This window comes from Sinohyriopsis cumingii, chromosome 3 (assembly GCF_028554795.1).
Source record: "Sinohyriopsis cumingii isolate HCF-2022 chromosome 3, ASM2855479v2, whole genome shotgun sequence".
Lineage (NCBI taxonomy): Eukaryota > Metazoa > Mollusca > Bivalvia > Unionida > Unionidae > Sinohyriopsis > Sinohyriopsis cumingii.
The window spans coordinates 110627449-110651262 of NC_142963.1; the positions used below are offsets into that span (position 1 = coordinate 110627449).

General features: G+C 35.7%; 1 protein-coding gene across 2 annotated transcripts in view; it reads right to left on the minus strand.

Annotated features, from left to right (window-relative positions):
* Positions 1 to 23814, minus strand: part of LOC149803569 (uncharacterized) — a 94090-nt gene that overhangs the window by 38589 nt on the left and 31687 nt on the right. Inside the window, exon 1 of one of the 2 annotated variants that reach the window (XM_089953306.1) lies at positions 12896 to 13214. The exons of the other annotated variant lie outside the window; for it this stretch is intronic. Coding sequence (XP_089809432.1) covers positions 12896 to 12949 — 54 coding nt within the window. The 5' untranslated portion in view covers positions 12950 to 13214. Of the gene's footprint in view, positions 1 to 12895; positions 13215 to 23814 lie in introns of those variants that run through there. 2 annotated transcript variants of the gene reach the window in all.

The following is a 23814-nucleotide window of genomic DNA, read 5'->3' on the forward strand; positions in this document are numbered from 1 at the left end:
AACCAAGGACTGAATTTGATCTTTGTGTACTCCGATGTAGTGGAATACAACGTGGTGGGCCACACCTCCGTACCGTTACTGCGTGTCATTCCTTTCAAAGTGGATTCTGCCACGAACGCTGACGAGGAAGGTGGAAACACTTACCACGTCCACCGCGAATTTGTCCATCCTCACTATTTGTCCGTCAGCAAGTCGTATTTGGACACGGTCAACATTACTATAAAAGGAGATTTGGGACAAAATATTCCATTCACCAAAGGAAAAGTCACGGTGAAACTCCATTTTCGAAAACGGTTCTCTCACGATTCGTAAGTAAGTCATGTATCCAGTGTACCAAGGGGTGGCTCGACAGCGAGGACACGGTTTAGGAGACATATTAAAATCGGCCTTTCGTTCAGTGGCCCCGGTGTTGAAACCGATGGTGACACGAGGATTGCACGCCTTGAAAGATGCGGCACTGACACAAGGCAAAGAATTTCTCCAAAATGTCATCATCGACAAACAAAACCCTAAAGAAGCCTTCATGAGGGCAGGCAAAAATGTCTTGTTGCAAACGGGCAAAGACATTTTGGGTCGACGAGACACACCTATAAATGCCCTGCACGCTACCGAGTCAGACATTCAGCAAGGACAAGGCAGAAAGAGACGAGGAAGAAGAAGAAAACACCCTTTCACTAGACTTCAAGCGAGAAAGGCCAAGAAAAGAAGAACCGTTCGAGACTTAGACGTTTTCGATTATTGAAACACAGAAAAAAATGATGCACCGAGAGTCTTGCGCTTGTTCCAAGACGGAACTGGATCTGTTTGCCATGCCCCCCACGATGATGACGATGCAAGAATCCCAATGGGTGGAATTTCACCCCGTCTCCTCATTGACCGATTCCGCTCCCATCGAGTTTGAAATCAAAGGACAGCCCGAAGATTACATCGATCTGAATAGCAGTTACTTGTACTTGAAAGTCAAAGTTCTAGATAAGGATAGTGGTGAAATAACAGACACTGAGAATATAGCTCCCGTCAACAATTTCATGCATTCCTTGTTTAGTGGAGTGGACTTGTACTTGAACAACAAACTGGTCAGCAGCAGCATGGATACTTACCCTTACCGTGCCTACCTGGAAAATCTCTTGACGTACGGAACAGATGCCAAGGATACTCATCTCAATGCTTGTGTGCTATGGGAACCTGACGAAGCGACCAAGTTTGACGAACTAGATAAAGACAATGACGGCTTTGAGGAAAGACAAAAGAAAATCCTAAAAGAAAAGAGTTTAGAACTGATGGATCGTTTGCATTTGGACATGTGGTTGCAAGAGAAATATTTGCTGAACGGGGTCAATATCCGCTTGAGACTGAATCGCAGCAGTGCCGCTTTCCATTTGTTGGCTGATGCTGATGCTACTAAGACTGGCAATCCTAAAAGCAAAATCGAGGAGGCCAGACTCTACGTACGACGCGTGGAAGTGTTACCTAAAGTAGGTAACGACATCAGTCAGACGTTGAGCAGAACGACCGCCAAGTATCCCATACGACGCGTAGAAGTGAAAACGTTCACCATTCCCACTGGACAGCATTCTATGATCGAAGATCATCTGTTTCAAGGACAGTTACCCAAGCGTTTAATCCTTGGTATGGTCCTGAATTCAGCCTTCAACGGAGCCTTCCATCAAAATCCTTTCAACTTTCAACACTTCAACGTGAAGAAAATCGAAGTCAGTCGCGATGGCAAGACCTTGTGTACCCGACCTTTCGAACCTAGCTTTGATCCCGCAAAGATGAATTACTTGAGATCGTACTTGTCCTTGTACGAAGCCACTGGCCAGTTAGGAACCAACACCAGTCACGGCATTACCTACGACGATTACGCAGGAGGCTATGCTTTGTGGGCTTTCGATTTCACTCCAGACCAAGGCAGCGACGAGGGACATTTCCACCCTATAAAATCTGGCCAGATTCGTGTGGAGCTTCAGTTTGCAAATCCTCTGCCAGCGACAGTGAACGTCATCCTGTATGCCGAATTCGATAATACCATAGAAATCAACAGTTTGAGAGAAGTCATTCTAGATTATTAGAAAGCCATGGAAGACTGTTATCCCTCTTTACCTAGTGGAGAAACTTTGGACATGAAATGTGAGGAGACCGTGGAAAAAGAAGAATCTCAAGACAAAGACGAAGAAGATATCATAATGAAGTCGAGATGGCCAGAACAAGAAGCCCATTTAGTCTGCTGTTTTGCCAAACACTTGGTCGATAAAATGACGGAATTGATCAAGAAAAATTGTTATGGATGTCAAAACGATCATCCCAGTCAAATTCAACACGATAAATGCCTGATGTTGAGTCAAGAAGAAAAATTGGACGAGTATCTGGACGAAGCTTGGAGCCTCATCTCGAACAAAGACGTGTTGCACCAGTGGTATAAAGACTTGCGTGAACATTCTTGTCCACCATTAACCACTCAAGAGATCCATCGTATCGAAGCTCTCCTGAATCAGAGCGAGGAAACAGAACGAATAACCGTTTATTCGTCAGACATTTTCAAGCAAAAAGTCAGGATCGAATTGACAACGTATTATTACCTGTGAAGAAGAAAAAACAAACACAAAACAATGGATACCTGGGAACTTTATTACCTTTTGAACCACAGTTCGTACACTGCTTCTTGGAATCCTGTCGTCTGTGCTAAAGATGAACTCCCTCATCGCAAACCTAAAGACCATCAAGCTTACGTGATCAACACGGACGATAGTCATCTCCCAGGAACCCACTGGGTATCCGTTTACTTTCCTCAAGAAGGATGTGTGGAATATTTCGATTCGTACGGATTGCCCCCTTTGGAAGACGATATCATCGACTTTATGAGAAGAAATGCTCAGACCACCCGATTCAATAATGTGAAATTACAAGGCACAGATTCCTTGGTGTGTGGACAATTTTGTGTGTATTTTCTGCATCATCGCAGCCTGGGCTATTCCTTAGAACATTTAGTGACTCATTTTGATCCTCGTTCTTCTGCTAGAAACGATGTGAAAGTAGATCGATGGTTTTGTGACCATTATGCTTATCTTTTGTCTCAAGCTAGGAAACGTAGTGTCCATCAATGGCCTAATGATTTCCAACAGTGGAAATCACAATTTCATTCACAACGTTGTCAGCCCTGTTCAAAAGTAGTTAGTAATTGAAGAAAAAAATGTTTGTTATTTGAAAAAATTGTTTGATGTTATCATGTTGGATTATTGTTAAAAATGTTGTTGTTTAGTGTTAAGTGATTTTTGAATAAAAATGTTGTGTTTAGAAAAAAATGCCTTTGTCTTTTGTTTAGCTATAAGAATGTTGGATTGATGCTCTTTCATTTCTTACTATCCCTCTCATGAACGTTGCGGCTCGAAAACCGTGTGGGGGATGTTTTCCTTCACGTCCGCGCTTTAACTTTAAGAACCGGGTTGTTCCCAGTCTAGCCATCCATTGTCGACTCATCCTCCTAAGAAGATGTGCTCCAAACTAGCTAAGCTCAACGAAGCCTACGTGAATCTGCATAGGGTCAGACACAGTCTGATACCGAAACCAGAAGAAATAGAGAATGTGAGAATGTTAAAAATCACTGAAGACCTGATAGAAGAGCTCTTCCGAGAAGAAATGAACAGGGAAAAAGAAGAATGGACAGAGAAGTACAGACTTCAGAGACAGCAGCAACAGCAGCAACAGCAGCAGCAACCTGAAGCTGACAGAGGCTTTGTCGATTGTCGTATCGACACCAAAGAATTCTTCTTCTCTTTCCGAAGAAGCAGACCTATCGCCAGAAAGTCTATCCTCAGAGGACATCGCATTCTTAGAAACTAAAAAAGAATGCCATAGCAAAACAAAAAAACAGCCCTTTTCAGGGCTACCCAATACTCTAGAAAAGAAATAACTATTAATTTGCCAATGTGTGTAGGTAGAGTAGTGTGAAAATAAACACTAACTCTTTCTTAAAAAATGTGAGGGTATGTGTTTGTGTGATTGTGTTTGTAAGTGATAAAGTAGGTTGGTGTGGATAGTAGATTAAAATGATGTTTGTTTTTTTGGGCTGCTTGAGGTGTATATTTGGGGTTAGATTGGATTGCTTTGCGTATGTGGATAGTCTATTGAAGTGATTTATAAAAATTTTACAATAGTGATGGGTAGAATAAAAAGTGAGTGAGTGTTTCTTTTAGGTCCGCGCGTTGTTGATGTTTTTTTGGTCATGATCTAGGTAAGATGAATTTTATGTTTTTAGGGGGATGTTTTCCTTCACGTCCGCGCTTTCAGTATAAATTGAAACTCGTTCGGCAGTCCAGCTACCCTTGTTGATTGATCAACACAGCCAGAAGAATGACTAGTAGAATAGTGAAACTGTTAGAACTCCAGATGCACCTGGAATATGCCAGGCGGATAGTAAACGAACTATCAGCAGAGGCTATAGTAGAAGAAGCAAGAGTAAAGAAGGAAGAGAAGGAGAGAAGAGAGAGGGAAGAAGAGGAAAAGAAAAGAAAAGAGAGGATGTCGTTCAATATTCCCGAGACAGAGGATTGGGGTGTTGAAGCGAATCATCCTCCCTCTGCGCTCCCCAAAAGAAAGGTGAAAGAAGACTGGGGAAGAAGATGCGTGTGCGGCGCCAGGCCAGGAAGGTGCAGCCATTAGATAGGTGCATCAGGAGTTCAAAAAACAGCCCTTTTCAGGGCTACCCAATAGTCTAGAAAAGAAATAACTATTAATTTGCCAATGTGTGTAGGTAGAGTAGTGTGAAAATAAACACTAACTCTTTATTAATAGTGGAAGTGTATGTGTTTGTGTGTTTGTAAGAGCTCAGGTATGTTTGTGTGAATAGTAGATTATGGGTTTCTTAGCAAAATGTGGAGAGTATAGTTAGGGTTATATTATATGAAATGAGAAAGTAGGGGGATGTTTTCCTTCACGTACGCGCGATGTTTGGTCATGATCTAGGTAAGATCCATTTTATGTTTTAGGGGGATGTTTTCCTTCACGTACGCGCTTTTCGTATAAGAACCCACAGTATTCATCGTTCAAACCATTCTGCAAAGAATAAAAAGAAGATGGCGTCAAACCAAATGGACAAGATGCAAACCTTGCAAGACGTTTTAGACAACTTAGGAATAATGGAACAGATGCTAATAAGACTGGTTGAAGACCATTATTCCTATAGTCCCCATCGTGTAAAGATGGAAATTAACAATTTAAGAAAAGCAAAGGACAAGATTAGTGGTGTAATGAAGGAAATAAAGGAGGAGAAGGAGGATGAAGAGGAAAAGATAAGAATAAGAACATGGAACGAAAAAATTGAAAAAGAAGAGGAAAATGAGAAGAGGAAGAAAGAAGAAGAGGAGGAAGAGAAGAAAGAAGAGAAGGAGAAAAAAAAGAAGAGAAAGAGTGTTGGAGATAAAATAAGAAGTTGGTGGAGGAAAAGAAGAAATTAGAAGAAGAAGAAGAAAACCCAAAGGCCCTTTTCAGGGCCAGCCATATTTCTCGAAAAGAGATAGCCTTTCCATTGCCTACCCCTTTTTAAAAAAAAAATTTTTTTTAATTTTTAAAAAAAAAATCCCATGTTAAATTCCCCTTGTCCGTAGAGTGACCCACGATTTATTGCCATGTTAAATTCCCCTTGTCCGTAAAGTGACCCACGATTTTTCTCCATGTTAAATTCCCCTTGTCCGTAGAGTGACCCACGATTTATTCCCATGTTAAATTCCCCTTGTCCGTAAAGTGACCCACGATTTTTCTCCATGTTAAATTTCCATTGTCCGTAAAGTGACCCAAGGGTGTTTTTAATGCTAATTCCCATTGTCCGTAAAGCGCCCCTATATACTACTACCGGTGATTTATTCTGGGTTCTCCGGTGTCCAGATCATGTAGTCGAGAACGCTTGTTTAAATGATATTATAGCTTGTTGTAAAATCGATTAAAATTAATTAAAGTTTCAACTGCTATACGCTAAATTAACGAGAATTATAAATCGAAGCTTATGGAATGTGTATGTTGCTCAAATCTCTTTACTCTGTTCATTTTCTTTTTCATGCAGTGGCTTGAGTCAGTTCGAAATTAATCTAAAGAGAATAAATGTTGAATAAGATATTAATGCAGTTGTGGTTAAGACATCAACTTCAGACAATTAATTCTTAGCTTTCTTCAAACAGACACAGGATTCAAAGTCTTAACAGACAAGTATCAGTTGCGGCTAAATCATGTTCACACTTGAAATATCTACCAGAACTAATTATACCAATTATCTGACTCATGAAACGTAAACTTCAATGTTTGTTTCACATTATACATCAAAAGCCAGCCTTACTGAATGAATTGAATTGTATTAATGTTAGCTTGAATTTGCATCTAAGAGGATATACATAACTTCACTTCAAAAATAAAACAAGAAAACAAAATAAAACAAAATAAAATAAAACCAACAAAATTATCTGTATGGAAAATAAAATTGTTTAAATTGTTTACCATATATGACGGAGATGAAAAGTTGTTATGTATTTATTTATTTGATAGGAAAACGAAATAGTTTGAGGAAAATACATGATCCTCGAATATTAATAGAATGTTTAGACGAATATTAGAGTGTTTAGACGCATATTAATTAGAGTGCTTCGACGATTTTTTGTTTAGAGTGTTAAGACGAAATTTTAATTAGATTGTTTTCTCGGTTATATAAAACATGGACCTTAAAATACTAATCAGTGTGTTTGTCTATTGGTATCAACACTTGCACGTCATGTGTTTAAGTGTGTTTGTCAATTCATATCAATAGTTCGATGTCATGTTTGTAAGTGTGTTTGTCTATTGGCATCAGTAGCATTACGTCATGTTTGTAAGTGTGTTTGTCTATTGGCATCAAGAGCACTAGGTCATGTTTTTAATAGTGGTACTCAAACTTTAGTAAAAATTTGGATTTTTCTCCTACACAAAAGTAGAATTAAAATTGAAAGCAAAGAACACTCTGATATAGAATTAACTTCAATCAATCGATAATTGTTATTTCTGCAGCATTTACAACGTGCATTTGACTTTAGAATTATGTGGAATTTTCTAATCCCACTGTTCTTCGTGAGGTCCGCATATCAGTCTATCAGTCTCTTATCTCAGTCTCTAACTCCATGTACAATCTTGTAAATATAATAACAGTCACAGTTGCTCTTTGAATGGAGCACCACTGAAAGTTTAGCCTAAGGGAAGCTTGTTTGAATTTAATGAGGGACAACTATGGCTTGTATATTTTGGAGTTATGACCCCTGATTAAATTCGGCACCTCAGTAACTTCTGAACATTACAGAATTCGCTTTTTTAATGCACTTTTTTATTTACAAATTAAACAACAACAAATATTAGAGTGTTTGTGGAGTTTTTTAACGTAGCTTTTAATTTTTTTAGTCATATCGTTACGATGTCTGCAGTTGGGCAGTTTATAGTGATGTTTTAAAAACTATTTGAACCAAATATGCTATAAAGCGCAATCCCAACGAGGTCTCAAAGAGTTTTTAATCTGCAGCCTATGACCATAAATTTACAAATTATGTGTTGACATGGAATCAGGAATCTAAAAGTTTGCGAACACTCTATAATCAATATTCTTTCCATTCCAATTTCTCTCGAAGATTGGTATTTACGAGATCATAGATACGGTCTTTGTTCAGCACATTTTCACCAGACTTTGTATAGTGCTGGTTCTTGATCAGCTTAGAACATGCATGCTAATTACAGGTAAAATACGTATTTGGGTTATAGTACCAACGTGCAACTCTGTAATCGAAGATGTTCAAGAAAATACGCGGTGTTTGTTGGTCTTTACACCAGGGATAAAAATCATTTAAAAATTTGTTTGAAGAGAATCGTGCTCTTTCAAGCAAAACGAACAGACAAACTGTAAATATATCTATCAAAACAAACGAAGAAAAAAAACTTGTATTGCTCTTATAGTTTAGATACCATTATCCTTATGTGTCAGCAATATAGTGTGTTTATATTGACAACCAAGCAAACAAACAAGAAATGCTGGTCGTCATACATAGATAATGCTGCTTTATTCATTTTTATTCTATATACCTTGACATTGTATAAACCGAGCAAATTTATTCCCCGTAATGTCGCTTACTATTGATCAAACAATCTTTGTGGATTTCAAATTACAAATTCGTTTTGATTACACATTTTCTATTCCTTAGCAGAACTTCTTTTCTTCATTGTCAGTTGTGAATGAATAAAATGTTGACCTAAGCCCACAAAACTCTTCAACTGGAACACCATTTAACCGATTCGTAATAATTCCAGAAATTTACTTTTTCATTTATGGGGTACTAAATCGAACTTTATGCTTCCTTCATGTCACTGTTCGAGTTTTGTCTCAAGAAAAATACACAGTAAATTTGTCTCGGTCAATAACAGTTTTAGTCAAAATATTTACTTTTATGTTTCACTTGATGAACTTTTTCAAATATACTTCCGTGCCATTGAAACGTTCATATAAATCTTGACTGCTGAAATAAAATCTGAACTGATTCAGAGATTTACAAAATAAATATGGATGTCTGTTATTGACAATACTGCTTAAATTCTGTATATTCATACTTTTAAATTTGTTATATTTTAAGATGCATTAAAGATGGTTTCAACTGTTTCCTATCTTGTTTTCGTACTGGTGCATCACGTATCGATTTATTTATGATGGTTTTTAAAGTAGAAATGTTTCAAATAAAATGTAGTTATTTTTCATACGTGTTGGATGGACTAAGAGAAAACATAAAGCAAGAGTGTTTGTGTACAATGGTGGCAAGAAGAAGAAAAAGTAATTGTGTAATCAATTTAACTAAAAAAATGTTATGAACACAGTGAATAAAGTAATCTGCCATTCAGATTCAACATGAATGTGTGCTTTCCAAGCATCAGAAAATTTCATTATCATAAAGATTATTTCAAAATTTAGTGAATCATCTTCTATTCATTTCTGAAAAATTAATGGGAATTAAAAGGAACACTATTTGATGTAAACCATGTAGTTTTAAACAACGAATCAATACATTTATATTTTTACAAAGTCCCTTGAAGTTCATAAATAATACTGACTCTTTGACGTATAGTCTAATCAATATTTATTTGATAACTTCGAATAACATGATTTAAAATTAAGCTTTTTGTGTATGTTTCTGCAGCTGATATATTTGCATTTCCAGGATGAATTAATTTTCTTTCCTGTGAAAAGTTTCCATAATTGTTCCTTTCGTTATCATTTGTACGTTTCCTGCTTTCTGTAATGTTTGTTGCTGCCCCTATCCCAGTCTCTAGCTATATCTGATTCTCTACTTTTTCTTAGTCTCTAGTTCTTCCTCAGTCTTGCGTTATTCCTCAGTCTTGCGTTATTCCTGTCTTGCGTTCTTCCTGTCTTGCGTTCTTCCTCAGTCTTGCGTTCTTCCTGTCTTGCGTTATTCCTCAGTCTTGCGTTCTTCATCAGTCTTGCGTTATTCCTCAGTCTTGCATTCTTCCTGTCTTGCGTTATTCCTCAGTCTTGCGTTCTTCTTCAGTCTTGCGTTGTTCCTCAGTCTTGCATTCTTCCTGTCTTGCGTTATTCCTCAGTCTTGCGTTCTTCCTCAGTCTTGCCTTATTCCTCCGTCTTGCGTTCTTCCTGTCTTGCGTTATTCCTCAGTCTTGCGTTCTTCTTCAGTCTTGCGTTGTTCCTCAGTCTTGCATTCTTCCTGTCTTGCGTTATTCCTCAGTCTTGCGTTATTCCTCAGTCTTGTGTTCTTCCTCATTTACAGCTTTTGTAGTTTAATCCTCCTCATCAGCTTCCATTTTTGTTTTGGTATACTGACTTTACTTAGGTTTTACATCAATCTCATTGGAAAGTTTTGGAATTTAGTATTTTATTTCATGTTGATAATTATCTATCAGCCGATAGTGAAATGTTGCTTTCATTGATCATAGCATAGGATCTAAATACTTACATAAATCCATAACCCTTTTCATATTCGTTGATTTGGAGAACTAGCTCACTATTCTGGCTATGGGAGAAATTATTTAATTTTGTAAAGCGAAGAAAACTTTGTAGCGAAAAAATTGTGTACTCTCAACAACATTTTCTTTGATAAATCCTCTGTTTGTGGTATTGTTTTACCTTCTTGCATCAATGACAAAATCAACTATTTTTAGAACAACTGTCCATGTTGTCTTTTTTACTTAATAACCCAACATTCCTGGACAAAAAAGTATTAAAGTATTCGCTCTATGCGAGTTCATATTAACAAATATGTAAATAATTCAACTATGATTGTAATAAATTACAAATGTCATAATAGTCATAAAGGTTATACAATATAGGTTATCGACAGAAGTGCACAGCAAGTTCTTATGGTACAATATCGACTCGGAAATTTTACACATAAATTCTATACTATTCTCACGAGATTTAACTGAGAGATCCAGCTCAAAATATTTTTGCCGGTATGTTTTTACTGTCAGGTCCAAGGAAAAGATATTCACACTATTCTCCTTATAAATCCTCTATTAGTCACACTAATTTTCTATATTTTTTAACACAGTTTTGACCATTTAAGCCACAAATGCACAGATTGTAAATAGCGTTAAAGCCGTAAGCGGACATGTGATAAAGTACGCAGAGCAGACGGATTGCTCTATTGTCTGGCACATTCATTTAATATAAGTAAAACTAATTCAAATTATTATTTTGTGCTCATTAGATTTGTTCCTTTTAGAGTTGTCATATTCCTACTCAGGATGGTGATACAGAAAAATATGAGTGGTCCGCTGACTTCTAACTTTGATTTTGAATGTTCTCTTGTCCCTGTACGAGATGTAAAAACACAAAGATATATCTACTCAAGGTTTCTCCTATTCCATATAACTCAACGTCTCAGCTTAATTCAATCATTAACTTATAAGCCGTTTCAACAGTAGATGTAACATACTTAGGTCTTTGTCATGTAACATACTTGAGTCTTTGTCATGTGACATACTTGAGTCTTTGTCATGTAACATACTTGGGTCTTTGTCATGCCTTAGACAAAGCTTCCTTTAGCTGTTGTTGAAGAAAGTTAAGTGATGTGAACAGATAGGCAGAATTCTGAATTAGATATATAAAATACTTTCTTGTTGGAATTAGTCTGATTTATTCATGGTAACCAATCATCTGGCTGGAGAACCACCTCACGTGGTATTCACAAAGGAAATATACTTTGTTCCACTATTTCTTTATTTTTATCAATGACCTGAGAGATGAAGTCACGTGTTTAATCAAATAGTTTGCTCACATTGTCAAGCTCTACTCCGCCACCATTCCAGGCAACAATAGAAGAATAACACGATAAATATGACATCAGAAATATGATGGTCTCCATTTGGAACCTAATTTCAATTGTTGGAAAAAAGCAAAAAGTGTACTTCAAACAGAATAATTATAAAATAGTGTGTACCACGATCACTAGACAAACAAGCCAGCACCTAGAAAGACTTTGAAGTAACTATGCACACCAAACTGAAATTTCGTGAAGATGTTAGGCAAAGACTTGCTAAAGGAAACAAGATTCTTGGCCTTTCAGTTGAATCATTGGCCTTGTTAGATATTGATGCTTTCGTTGTTTTATATACATGTCTCACGTAACCTCTTTTGTGTACACCACTGTCATATTGTTAGTCCCAATGCTGAAAAAAATGACAAGAATGGCATAGACAATTCTCGCATGAGATCTGCAAGACTGCCGCTAACATTTGGTCAGTGCTAATTCTCTGGTAGATTAAAGGCATCAGAACTTCATCATCAGAATACAAACGTGTTAGTGCATATATGTCGCAGGTATTCAAAATTCCTCATGGTATAGATAGAACACGGAAGGACAAAGTTTTCATAACAGTTACAAATGATACTGAAGTCAACGTTTTTATTACAGTTACAAATGATACTGAAGTCAACGTTTTTATTACAATTACAAGTGATACTGAAGTCAACGTTTTTATTACAGTTACAAGTGATACTGAAGTCAACGTTTTTATTACAGTTACAAATGATACTGAAGTCAACGTTTTTATTACAGTTACAAATGATACTGAAGTCAACGTTTTTATTACAGTTACAAATGATACTGAAGTCAACGTTTTTATTACAGTTACAAATGATACTGAAGTCAACGTTTTTATTACAGTTACAAAAAATACTGAGGTAAAAGTTTTAAAATATTCAAAGTCAGATGTTAAAAATAACGTAAGAGTCAAATTTGTTGGATAACACAATTACTGTAAACTGGAACAATAATCATTTTACACTCAGTTTACGCAATAAATGCAGGATAGATATTAAATGGCCAAACAATACTTCTAAATTCAAATCAACGTGCAGCAAGTAATAAGACATACCAGGGCAGGTAAAACTTTAAAAGAGATATCCAGATAAGCTACCAAACTTATTGATGTATCGGAACTGCAAAAAAATCTAAGATAAGAATTTCACTTATTGTATACCTCACAATCAATTTGAATATATATATATATATATATATATATATATATATATATATATATATATATATATATATATATATATATATATATATATATATATATATATATGTATATATATATATTCATTCTTGCTGGGTTTCAATAGACTTCACCACATATGTTCATCTTAGCAAGGTCTTGGGAAATGTCAATGATAAAAAAAGATAAAGAATTTAATGATATTTTAAAGATTTATTCTCCCCTGCTAATATTAGCACAATCATATAAATCACTGCAATAACATACCAGCCATTGGTGACCGAGAAAAAAAATATAGAAACAATAGCTGTGATTTCTTATTTGAACAAGGAAATTACTTGTCGTTCCTTGCTGTATTATGAAATAAATCGCTTACCGATCGTGCGTCCGCCGCCACATTGTAGCGCCTCCTGCTGAACTTGAGGGCCATTGTGGATCTCAACAATGTAAATCACGTGGGTTAAACGATGGGAAAACGGGAAGACCCGTTCCTACTTAACGTTTTTCACTGAAGAAGGCTTGCCACTGACCCTGGCAACATATTTTACCACCGGTCTCCATCGCAAAGAAAATTCATTATAGTTCCATTTGGACCGAAAACTAATCCAACATAACCCGCTTAATTATGTGTAAAATTAATTCAGAAGACTATTAGATCCGTAAGAAGTCTGATCAGATTTAAAACTGCTCAGACAAACGAGTTCGTATTGAATTACTGATAAGTTGAGCGGTGAATATTCCCTATCAATAACCCACCTAGCGGTATGGCCTTGCATTTGAGACTATTCATGCGCAGCAAACAGGATAATTTAGATTTGAAAGAAACCGACTTTGGAGACGATAAAAAAAGCTTTAAATTATAGCATTCAAAATATGACACCACTACGTCCTACTTAATAAGCAATTTAGAGCATACAACCATGTATAAGTGGCCTAAATATTGCAGTGATAACCACTGCGTCATATTTCTGCAGACTTGAGTTCGATTCCAGGCTATGTGACATGAAAGGTTAAAGTAGACGCCTTCCATTGTTGGTATTATTGACCCGTTTCTGCAGTTTACTTGGGAATAAAGAACTACACCCAGCCAACGTATGAACCGTGAAGAGATGTCAGTATTTATTGTACAACGGCACTAAAATAGCTAGCTTCAGCTAGGACAAGAATGGACGTAATTTATGTTGATATGTTTATGCGTACGATACACGTATATATCCGTACGTAATAGACCTCATCTACGTGTACAAAATCTTCATATGGTAGGTTTGCACTGGCGTAAAATTGCACACTTATTGCTATGCCTTTGCATACAGGGTATATTAATAGAGTATTACATCACACTGCTCTTTATCAATTTCCCAAGTTATCATTGTCATTAATTTCCTTCATTACACGGTATGACAATATATAATAAATCACTTGAATACGAAAATAAAAATTGCATCAAAATTAAATTTAAAAAAAAAATAGACAAATACAAGTAAACTCTATTATATACAAATAATGAAAAGTGTAAGCAAACTTTGCAGCCTGGCGTCGTATAGTGAAAGCCAATACTAAGACGTTGAAGAAATATTAATAATTTCGTGCATGCAAACATGTAACGTGATATATAGTACGAATAAAATAACACATTTCGAATATTCTATAAAATAGAATATTCGATTCAAAATGTTTATATTATATACATATTTAAAATTTACGTGATCCGCAAAAGTTAAAAGTCACAAAAACTCTATCTGTAGAACATAGCTGCACAATGTGTGACAAATCATGTTGCAGTCAGAACAAATAACTTGGAGTTTTCTATGTCAGTTACACCCGCTGGTAACCTTTGACGTAGAAGATGCTACAGTTCCAGCTCGTTAAATGTTCTTGTTGTTATGGGGTTTAACGCTATTTTTCAGCACAAGATCCAGCTCGTTAAATAGCGTAACATGCAAGATTTATGCAAAAGTTATTAGCCAGGACATCTCAGAAAGAGTTCCTGAAACCCGACATAAAAGGTCATGCAACACAGAAATATTATGTCCGCTCCGGTGGGCAAAGTGGTTAGAGCGTCCGCCTTGTATGCGGGAGGTCGTGGGTTCTAATCCAGGTCGAGTCATAGCAAAGACTGATAAAAATGGTATTAGCAGTTGCCTCGTTAAGCGCTCTGCATTAATATGCTATTTTTAGGATTGGTTCGCCTGTTGTCAGGAAAATGTGATTGGTGGGATATCATTATATATATGTGTGTCTAAGTGTTTGACTGAGTGCATAGTTAACTAATATTTGATATGGAGAAAACAACCCCAGGATGCTGTTCTGACAAATATTTTAATTCATTTGATTCCTGTAGACAAACATCGTGTCTCATTAGGGGTATTTAAGAAAATGTAAGGCATATCATTGGTTAATTAAATCATCAGTTAATATTATCGTTCCAATTACAATTGTACAGGTAACCATTTAGCAAAAAAAAAATTAAGGGTGCTTTGAACGAGAGAGTCCTTGACGTTGTTCTCGTGGTTCGTCTATCCTATGGTGATATTCGCGAAAGTTGTTTCTAAGCCGAGAACTCACACTAACACTGAAGCGGTTGTGGAAAAGAAGAAAGACCGTTTTTGTTCGTCCGTGCACACCTTAAAACATCTAAGAAAGTTTCTTTGCGTTAGGACGAAAATGCCAGAACAGGTGGCCCAAAGGCTGGCAAGACGTGCATAGTTTTGTAGTCATTAGTTAGCATACTGATAGTCTTAACACGCCTGTGTAGGCTTTGACCACGATAAATCAATTAATAAATAACTTGATCCACTGACAGATGTAAACACGGCTAGACAACTATTTAATGGCTCGAGAGCATTATCATACACACACATATAGACAAATTCCCCTTGGACAAAATCTCCCCAGCAAAGTGAAAGATAGGACATAATCCCCTTCCCTAAGTTGAGCCCTTTTAAAACTCTCTAAACCATCACAAATATTCATCTTTGTGTGTCGGCTTGGGCCCTTTGAAGTTTACTGGCGGATTCCTTTGAGTAGATAAAAGACGTATGGTGTGCGTGTTAGATGTTACATCTTAACATACATGGGGATTAAGATGACTAATGATCATTTTGATCTTAAGACTAATTGCAGGGTTGCGAACAGGGTAGGACAGCTAAGACAAACTTCCGGGGGTCCCCACAACTGTAAAGGGGCCCATCGCCGCCACAATTTTAATTCATAGGTGTCTACTGGAGCCCACAAATCCTGTCGGCGGTTGAGCGCGCGTGTTCGTTGTCACCTCGTTTTCATAAGCATTGCTCCAGATACCTTTAATCCATCACATTAAATCCTTCAGCGATGTTTTTTTTTTTTTGTTTTTTTTTTTTTTGTTTTTTTTTTTAACACTTGTATCACATCGTATACCGTATTTAGTAAAATATCACAAATATGTTGGGACTAATTTTATTTGTAGGTGGAATACGAACTCTCATGTTAGTCGTCATATAATACATTAAAATATGAGGTCTCTTGATCATATGTCACACCCCTCCTTCCAGCTTCAAAATAGGCAAAAATCTTGACGGAGGGAGTATGTCCTAACTTTCATTTTGTTGTGTGTGTGTGTGTGGGGGGGTGTCCAAGTGAAAAAGTTCCCTGAGGAGATTTTGTCATACACCCTAGCTTCAGAAATATTGATTGACACTAGATTATAATTTCACAAAAATGAAAAGAAGAGCAATCATAAGTGTAAATGTAGATTACTACGATCTACATTTTTATACAATACATGATACACGCATTGCCTATCCCACGTAGCAGCAAGACTGAGATGAACAGCCCAACATAAAATCAAACAATAACTGATACATTACAAAACCACGCTCTTGCTGTATGATCAATCACGTTATCTACGTACACCACATACATTCATGCAACAGCAGATTACTTATTGTTTTGTGAGCCATTTACGTAGCTAGGACCAATAGTGATTTTTGTTTTATTCTGACAGGCTTTGTACACATCCATACAATTTTGACAACCCCAACCCACCCCAGGCAAAAAATATTCACACTGAGGAATAAGTTCCAACACTGTCTTATACACTCTACAAAGCAACACTGCGATCGTGATAGTGGAAGCATAAATGGAGTCCTTGTATTTAAAGTGCCGAGATAATAACATGCAAAAAAAAAAAACAGGCGAAAAAATATATGCAAATTACACCACCAACTATACCTTGTTATTAGGTATTTCAAATCGAGAATTGAGAGGATCAAATTCTGCTCTCGATGGTCGCCCGTATACAGTTAGTTCACTATTTTTAATGGGGTAATTTAAGGATCCAAAGCAAATTTATTCTTATGAACAACCTAGAGGACTCCTTCGTCAATCTATGTATTTAAGTATCCACGAAAATGTGATTTTTCCCGACTTGATGCTATCGAAAATAAACGAATTCGCAGTAATTAAGCACCCCTGTACTCTCCTTGCTCAAGTATGATAATTTATTGGACTGACTGGTGAGAGTCGATGTAATATGGCGTTAAACATGTGCCATTGACTGAGTTGATATTAATTCACATTGCAGGGAATGTGGAACTAGGTACACCTTAAAAATCGATGCAGGCTTTTCACTATGCCCATACATTGTTAAGTATGAAAATTACCTCAGGAGCACCCAGCCTTTCAAACAGGCCTCGGACACCTAATACACTGAATTGTTCCTATCTTTAATTATTAAACAATATCCTCAGGAATTCATGTATTAAGAAATTTGATAGGGGGCCTTTATTCGCACCTATCCCTTGCTACAATAAAGTAATGTGAATTCAGTACAGTTTCACGCATGAACCAAATAATTGGCTAATAACTAGGTTTGATAAATATCTTCCCAACACCGATTCACTATAATGAAACAAGTAATCACTAAAATCAATTTTAACACCTAAAACGGATGCGTAATACCGTGGGTTTGTAGCAATAAATTTGACGAATATCAAACTCACTGCTGGTAGTGGGTTCGATATTCAAACGTCTAATCTCGAACCCACTGCAAATGTTAGAACTCAGATGCATAATTATTGATCAGGTATTTGTTTATTTCTTCTCGCATGAGGTATCTCCAATCACGCTTTGATACATCACGCTTTCATAACTTTTTAAAACCGAGCCGCAGGACAAAAGATGCTGATTTATGTGTTAGATTTTAAATTTGAGTCTATCTATCTGCAATCACGTGGTTGAGTTTGGTTACCCATTATTTAAATTCAAGATATAATTATTTTCAATCGTGCTCAAGATTATTTAGTAATTACAATTGACTTTTTGTTGCAAATACATTAATCATTTTTATTAATTTCTACACATTTGTATTTAATTCTCTGTTGATTTTTCTTTCCAGTCTTTTCATTTCCTCTTGACTGTGACGTTAGCTTATTTTAGTTTCTGGACACAGTATTGGCATCTATTGTATTTTAATTTCCTTTTTCTATTTTCTCCATCGGCTTTTTCTGCTGCGTTTACAACATGTTGCAATTACTGACTGTGCTTCGCACACATATATTTTCTTCATGGTTGTATAATATTTTGCGAAATTTTATTTGAGTTACTACCAACGGCAAATAAAACTCCTGTTAAAACTGAAGGTTCAAACCATTTCCATCAAAATAACTGTGAAAGGTGTACTTTACTTACTCCATCTGATGCAAAAATTCGTCCCATATCAGCTGATTTATGGTTAATTTTGTGAAAATTCTTTGGGTCTTAAGTTTTATGGATCCGAAAAAATTGTACATGATACACATTTTGTCAAGGAAAAATGAACGCTTGATTTAGTGGTTGTGTTACTCCTTGGAATGCTTTTTTTGGAGTTTCAATGTTATAATGATTGCACCAAGCCTGCCTGATTTGAACAATGTATTAATTTGTTTAGCTTTTATGAAATGTAGTGAAAGTCCAAATGATATTGTTCCATGTTATCTTTTTCCTTTCTTCTGTGATGTCATTTCTAAACCGGACATTGTCTAAACGTTTTTCCCGTACATAGGTATCCAACCACTCCGTCACAGTTCATTGCAGGGGACAGTGGTTAACACTAGTACATGGTATTATGTTCTGGTTATAAACTCCTTACAGAATTTAATATTGGCTACTTGAGAGAGAGAGAGAGAGAGAGAGAGAGCAAAAGCACAGCATGTTTATCATATCTATCTTCTAAATACACTCATGTATACACACATACCATTATCTACATGTGACTTAGTTTTTTATATATATAATATTGTTAACTGAAAAATTTATTTATTCATACTGTAAGATCTTGAAGCAGAATCATTTTTTGTGTTCTTTATTTGATTTGGGCTGGAATTTATGTATTATATCACGTTATGAATCACTGTAAATGCAATGTGTTCATATATAATATTCTTGGACAGAAACCTGGAGTTATTGTGAATTCAAACTAGGATTTCTTGGATGATATTATTGTGATTCATTAAAAGACTGTTGGCACATCATCATCATCACATTTCATGTCATTAGTACATTAAAGACCTTCATCTTTGGATTGTATTTGAAGTACCACTAACGTTTATTCAGAACTTTATTCATTAGTACATGTGTTAGAAATTATATGGCTATTTGGGATTTAATTCAAATAACCGTAAGTTCTTTTTACAGTTTCATTTTGTATTCCTGGGAAATAAATAATTTGTTGAATTTTACAAAACTTGTTGGTTTTCGCTCTTTTCTATTACTTATTTTAAGACCATAGAGTCGTAGTTGGAACTTGCGGGCTCGTCCTTTGGATACAAATTCCACTAAAATATTTCAGGAAACTTTGGTTTTGAAACTCAAATTCGCTTTGTTTCGGAATTTGCTTAAGTACCGGGTATTTAAAAAAAATGTATATTTCATAAATCACAAACTTTAACAATATCATCTAAAGTAGAGACTTCTGTTTTGGAATTACAGCTACAAAATGGAATTACAGTAAATACAGGTTCAGTTTCAGATAGAAATAATGCAGATGCAAAGAGAAAGAGAGAGAGAGAGAGAGAGAGAGAGAGAGAGAGAGGAAAGCGGAGAAAAACAATGACAGAAACAAAAGAAGATAGGCGAATGCAAATGGAAAGAGAAAAAGAAGAGAGGGAAATATAGAGAGAAATAGAAAAGGAAGAAAGGAAATTTCAATTTATATAAAAGGAATCAGAGCTGGCAAATGGAAAGCACTCCCCTACTTTACACACAAATTCAGGTTTTGATGTTATCAGACATGTTTATTAATACTCCTTTTTCAAGAAAAAGAAGTAGATCAGTATTTTCTTCATTTAGAGAAATTGATGAAAATTAGAAATGGCCAAGAGAGCATTCGACTCTTTTGTTACAGAGTGTATTTATTGGCAAAGCTCGTGATATTTACATTTCACTGTCACTACAGCAGAATGCCGATTATGATGTGGTTAGGGAATATATCTTGAAGGGTTATGAGTTGGTACACGAGGCATGAAGACAAAGTTTTAAGAATTGTGGGAAATCACCTGACCAAACTTATGTCGAATTTGAATGGTACAAAACACGACAGTTTGATAGGTGGTGTTCTTCTAAAAAGGTTGATAAACAAATATGATAACCTTTTACAATTCGTATTATTTGAAGTGTTCAAGAATTCCATCCATAGTAATATCAAAATTTATCTTGAAGAGAAAAGGGTGGAAACTTTGGAAGAGGCTGCGCGAACAGCTGATGATGATTATTCCTTGACTTACAAAGTTTATTTTGTCACTAAATCTTCTACTCAGCAGCTTATTGGTAAAACAACCATATCAGACTCATAAGAGCAATTCCAAATCTCAAAACTGGCACACATTTTAGAAATAAAATCTTTAATAAGACTGATCAGAAATCCTTATCTCTTCCTACGTGCACTTATGCAAAGAAGAAAGAGCATGTTATTTCTGATTGCTACAGACTGACAAAATAAGCAACATAATCAATACAGTCGTATTATAAATGTTCTTATTTCAAGGAGGTTAAGGTTACGGTCATGTTTTGTCAGCAATACATTTGTTTTCGTCACACAAACCCCAGTCTGATTTTATTAAGGAGAATTATGAACCATTTATATCGAAGGGTTCTGTAGAACTTATTTAATGATTCTGCCAATGCTATCCCTATTAAAATTTTAAGGGGCACAAGAGCGTCTTAGAGTCTTTTATTATCAAGTACTTTGCCTTTTCCTGAGAATTCTTCGTCTAATGAGTGTTCTTATTCATTTGTTCCTAGGAAATTACCTAGCTAGAGATAAGGTTGTAGTTAATCCGCTTGGCAAACCTAGTCTTAATCAGAAAGTAGATCCTATTGAAAAAGTAATCCATGAGTTATACTCAGCCTGTGCAGTTATTAGAGTTATGGTAAAGCTCTTGATAATGATGATGATCATGAAATTATTCCTTTAGCTGACACATTTGCTGGTCAGGCTTTTGCTGAGGTCACTTTTGCTATGGATCAATCAAAAGGTATTCATTCTTTTTATAATGCTCATTCTCTTTATTCTAATCAGGGTCACTAATGACAATCCCTTGTCGTCGAACAGGAACAAGATCCTGCAATCTTCTGTTTGTTTCAGAGAACTATGAGTGAAACTGCAGAGAAGAACAGAGAGGAGATATAGAGAAAAAGGAAGACGGAAGAAAGGGAATTCAATTTAGATTAAAAGCATTCGAAATGGCAAGATGACAGTAGCCACATAAGTACCTGCTGGTTATTTCGGTAAAAATGGGATCCTTATGAAAACAGAGACAACCTGAGGTACCCGCTGGTGACGAGTGTTCAGTGAGCTATTAAATTGTTGTTCCTAAGTCGTATAAACACGAAGTTCTTAGTCCCACGAAACTCCATTGACTTATCATTTAGGAATCAATATGATTTATCACAAGATCCTGAATCGTTTTTATTGGCTAAAAATTAAAAACGATGTTTGTAAATACTGTATATTATGTTGCACTTGTCAAATGGTAGGAAAATCCAATCAGAAGCTACCTAAGGTTCATCTGCAACCTATTCATGCAATTGATGAACGATTTAGCAGAATAATGATAAACTGTGTTGGACCCTTACCTAAGACCAAGTCAGACAACCAGTACTTGTTGACCATGATGTGTGCATATAAATGTTTCCAAAAGAATATTAAAACAAAAATCATTGTAAAAGAGTTGATTAAGTTTTTCTTTCCTTTTCAAATCTCTCCAATCTTATCAGGGGTAAAATGTTATACCTGGAAGTTTTCAGCAAGGTATGTATGTATTTATTGGGCATTCAGCAATTCATGTCTTCTGCCCATCACCACGAAAGTCAAGGGGCTTTTGTAAGATTTCATTAAACTCTGAAAAACAATTATTTAGTCGTGTTGTTTTGATACTGGAAGAGACTGGGACGAAATTGTCCATTTACTGTTGTTTCCTGCTAAGGAATCCGTCAAAGAATCTTTAGAATTTAGTCCCTTTGAACTAGCTTTTGGAGTTGTTAAATAGAAACTTCCTTCAATTGAAGACACATAAATTAATCCTCTTGGCTTTGTTTCTAATTTGAATATATAAGTTGTCAAAAATAAAATAAGGTATGGCAAACATTCAAAGGAGGTGAGTGTTTAGCCTGGAGATAGAGTTCTGTCTCTCTTGCCTTACCTAAAATTCCTCTTCAGGCTAAATATTATGGTCCTTACACAGTTGAAAAGAAAGTAAGTGAAATGATATCATTAATACTCCTGGGAGGCGAAAAGAAAAACAGTTTTGCCATATACATATGTTATAGGAGTATGTTGAGTAAGATACCCATGTCAGTCATGCAGTCAATTTAGTAGTACCTATCAAACATTGTGCGGATTGAAGAAATGGAATGTAATGAGACTCTAATGACTTTGATATAACCAATCTTCGAATTTCAGATATTATGAATAATCTGGACCAGAAACGTTCAATTCTGCAGCTTAATTAATGAATGAACTGAAACAGCTATTATTTGAATATGAGCACTTTTTTCCATATGTCTCAACACGAACAAATAAAATCTATCATTACGATGAAAGTATAGATTCCACAACTGTGAAACGGCATCCCTATAGGATAAATTCTCTCAAACAGGAATGTTTGTAAAAAGAAATTCAGTATTTGTTGGAGAATTATTTCATAGAACCGAGTAAAAGTCACTGGAGTTCAATATGTATTCTTGTATAGAAAAAAAAACCAGAAAGTATTTTCCGCATGCGCGCCGACTACAGAAAGGTGAATAGCGTGACTAAAACATATTCATTTATGTTGCCAAGAATCGAAAACTGCATTCACAAAATTGGAGAGGCAAAATATGTCATCATGTTTGTCTTTCTGAAAGGATTATGGCAATTTTCTACTGACGGAAAGGGCAACGGAAATTTGGGTGCTTGTATCTCCAGATGGACTTTATCAAAACACAGTGATGCTGTTAAATATGTCTAATTTAATTCATATTTATTTTAATTTTATTGTTTAGTTGTCAGCTTTAAAAAATATTTTTTATTTTACATGCTATTATAATATAATTTTGTTTACGTGATTTAGATTTTTTTCCAGAAAATAGTGTGACCGTAACTTATTTAATTGTAAACACATAAAGTTGACCTAGTTCCCGACCTTAATTCCAAATTAGTAACAGCTAAGTGAACAAGTTATTTTTAATTTATTTTTATTGTGGGAATAATAAGGTTGAGATCGAGGCTGTGTTGGATACGTGACCTCGATTTGTAAATAGTTTTAAGTGAAGTAAACAACTTTTATTCTCTGAGCAAAATAACTGGTTCTTATCAAAGACATACAGGAGCTACGTGATTTGTTATATATATATATAAGCATGATCACGTGACCCTTATCCGGGCATCTGTTTTGCATAACATTCCAGTTTTAAACCATCGTTTTAGAGAAATAATCTCAGCTTGGCTTCTAAACACTGAGACGTAAAGGTGTTTCTTTTGTTGTGTCATTTTGGGAATTAAATTTTAATGTTTATTCAAATTATTTGGATTCAGAAGGATTAATTCGTTTCTCTGGAAATATTTTTGAGAGCTCAAACAGAATTCTTGAACAAAGACATTTCTTAAATAATTTATTTGGGTTTCCAAAACCGGAGGATTATTTTTTGTGTTTGTACAATGAGCTGTAGACAACAACATTGGACAGGATACAGCATACGTCATCGCCTTCCATCTTGGAATCTTAATCGGGACTCGAACTTGAAATCATTAGAACATTTCATTATTAGGCCTTCTAAAAGTTTAATCGTGGATTATTCTTG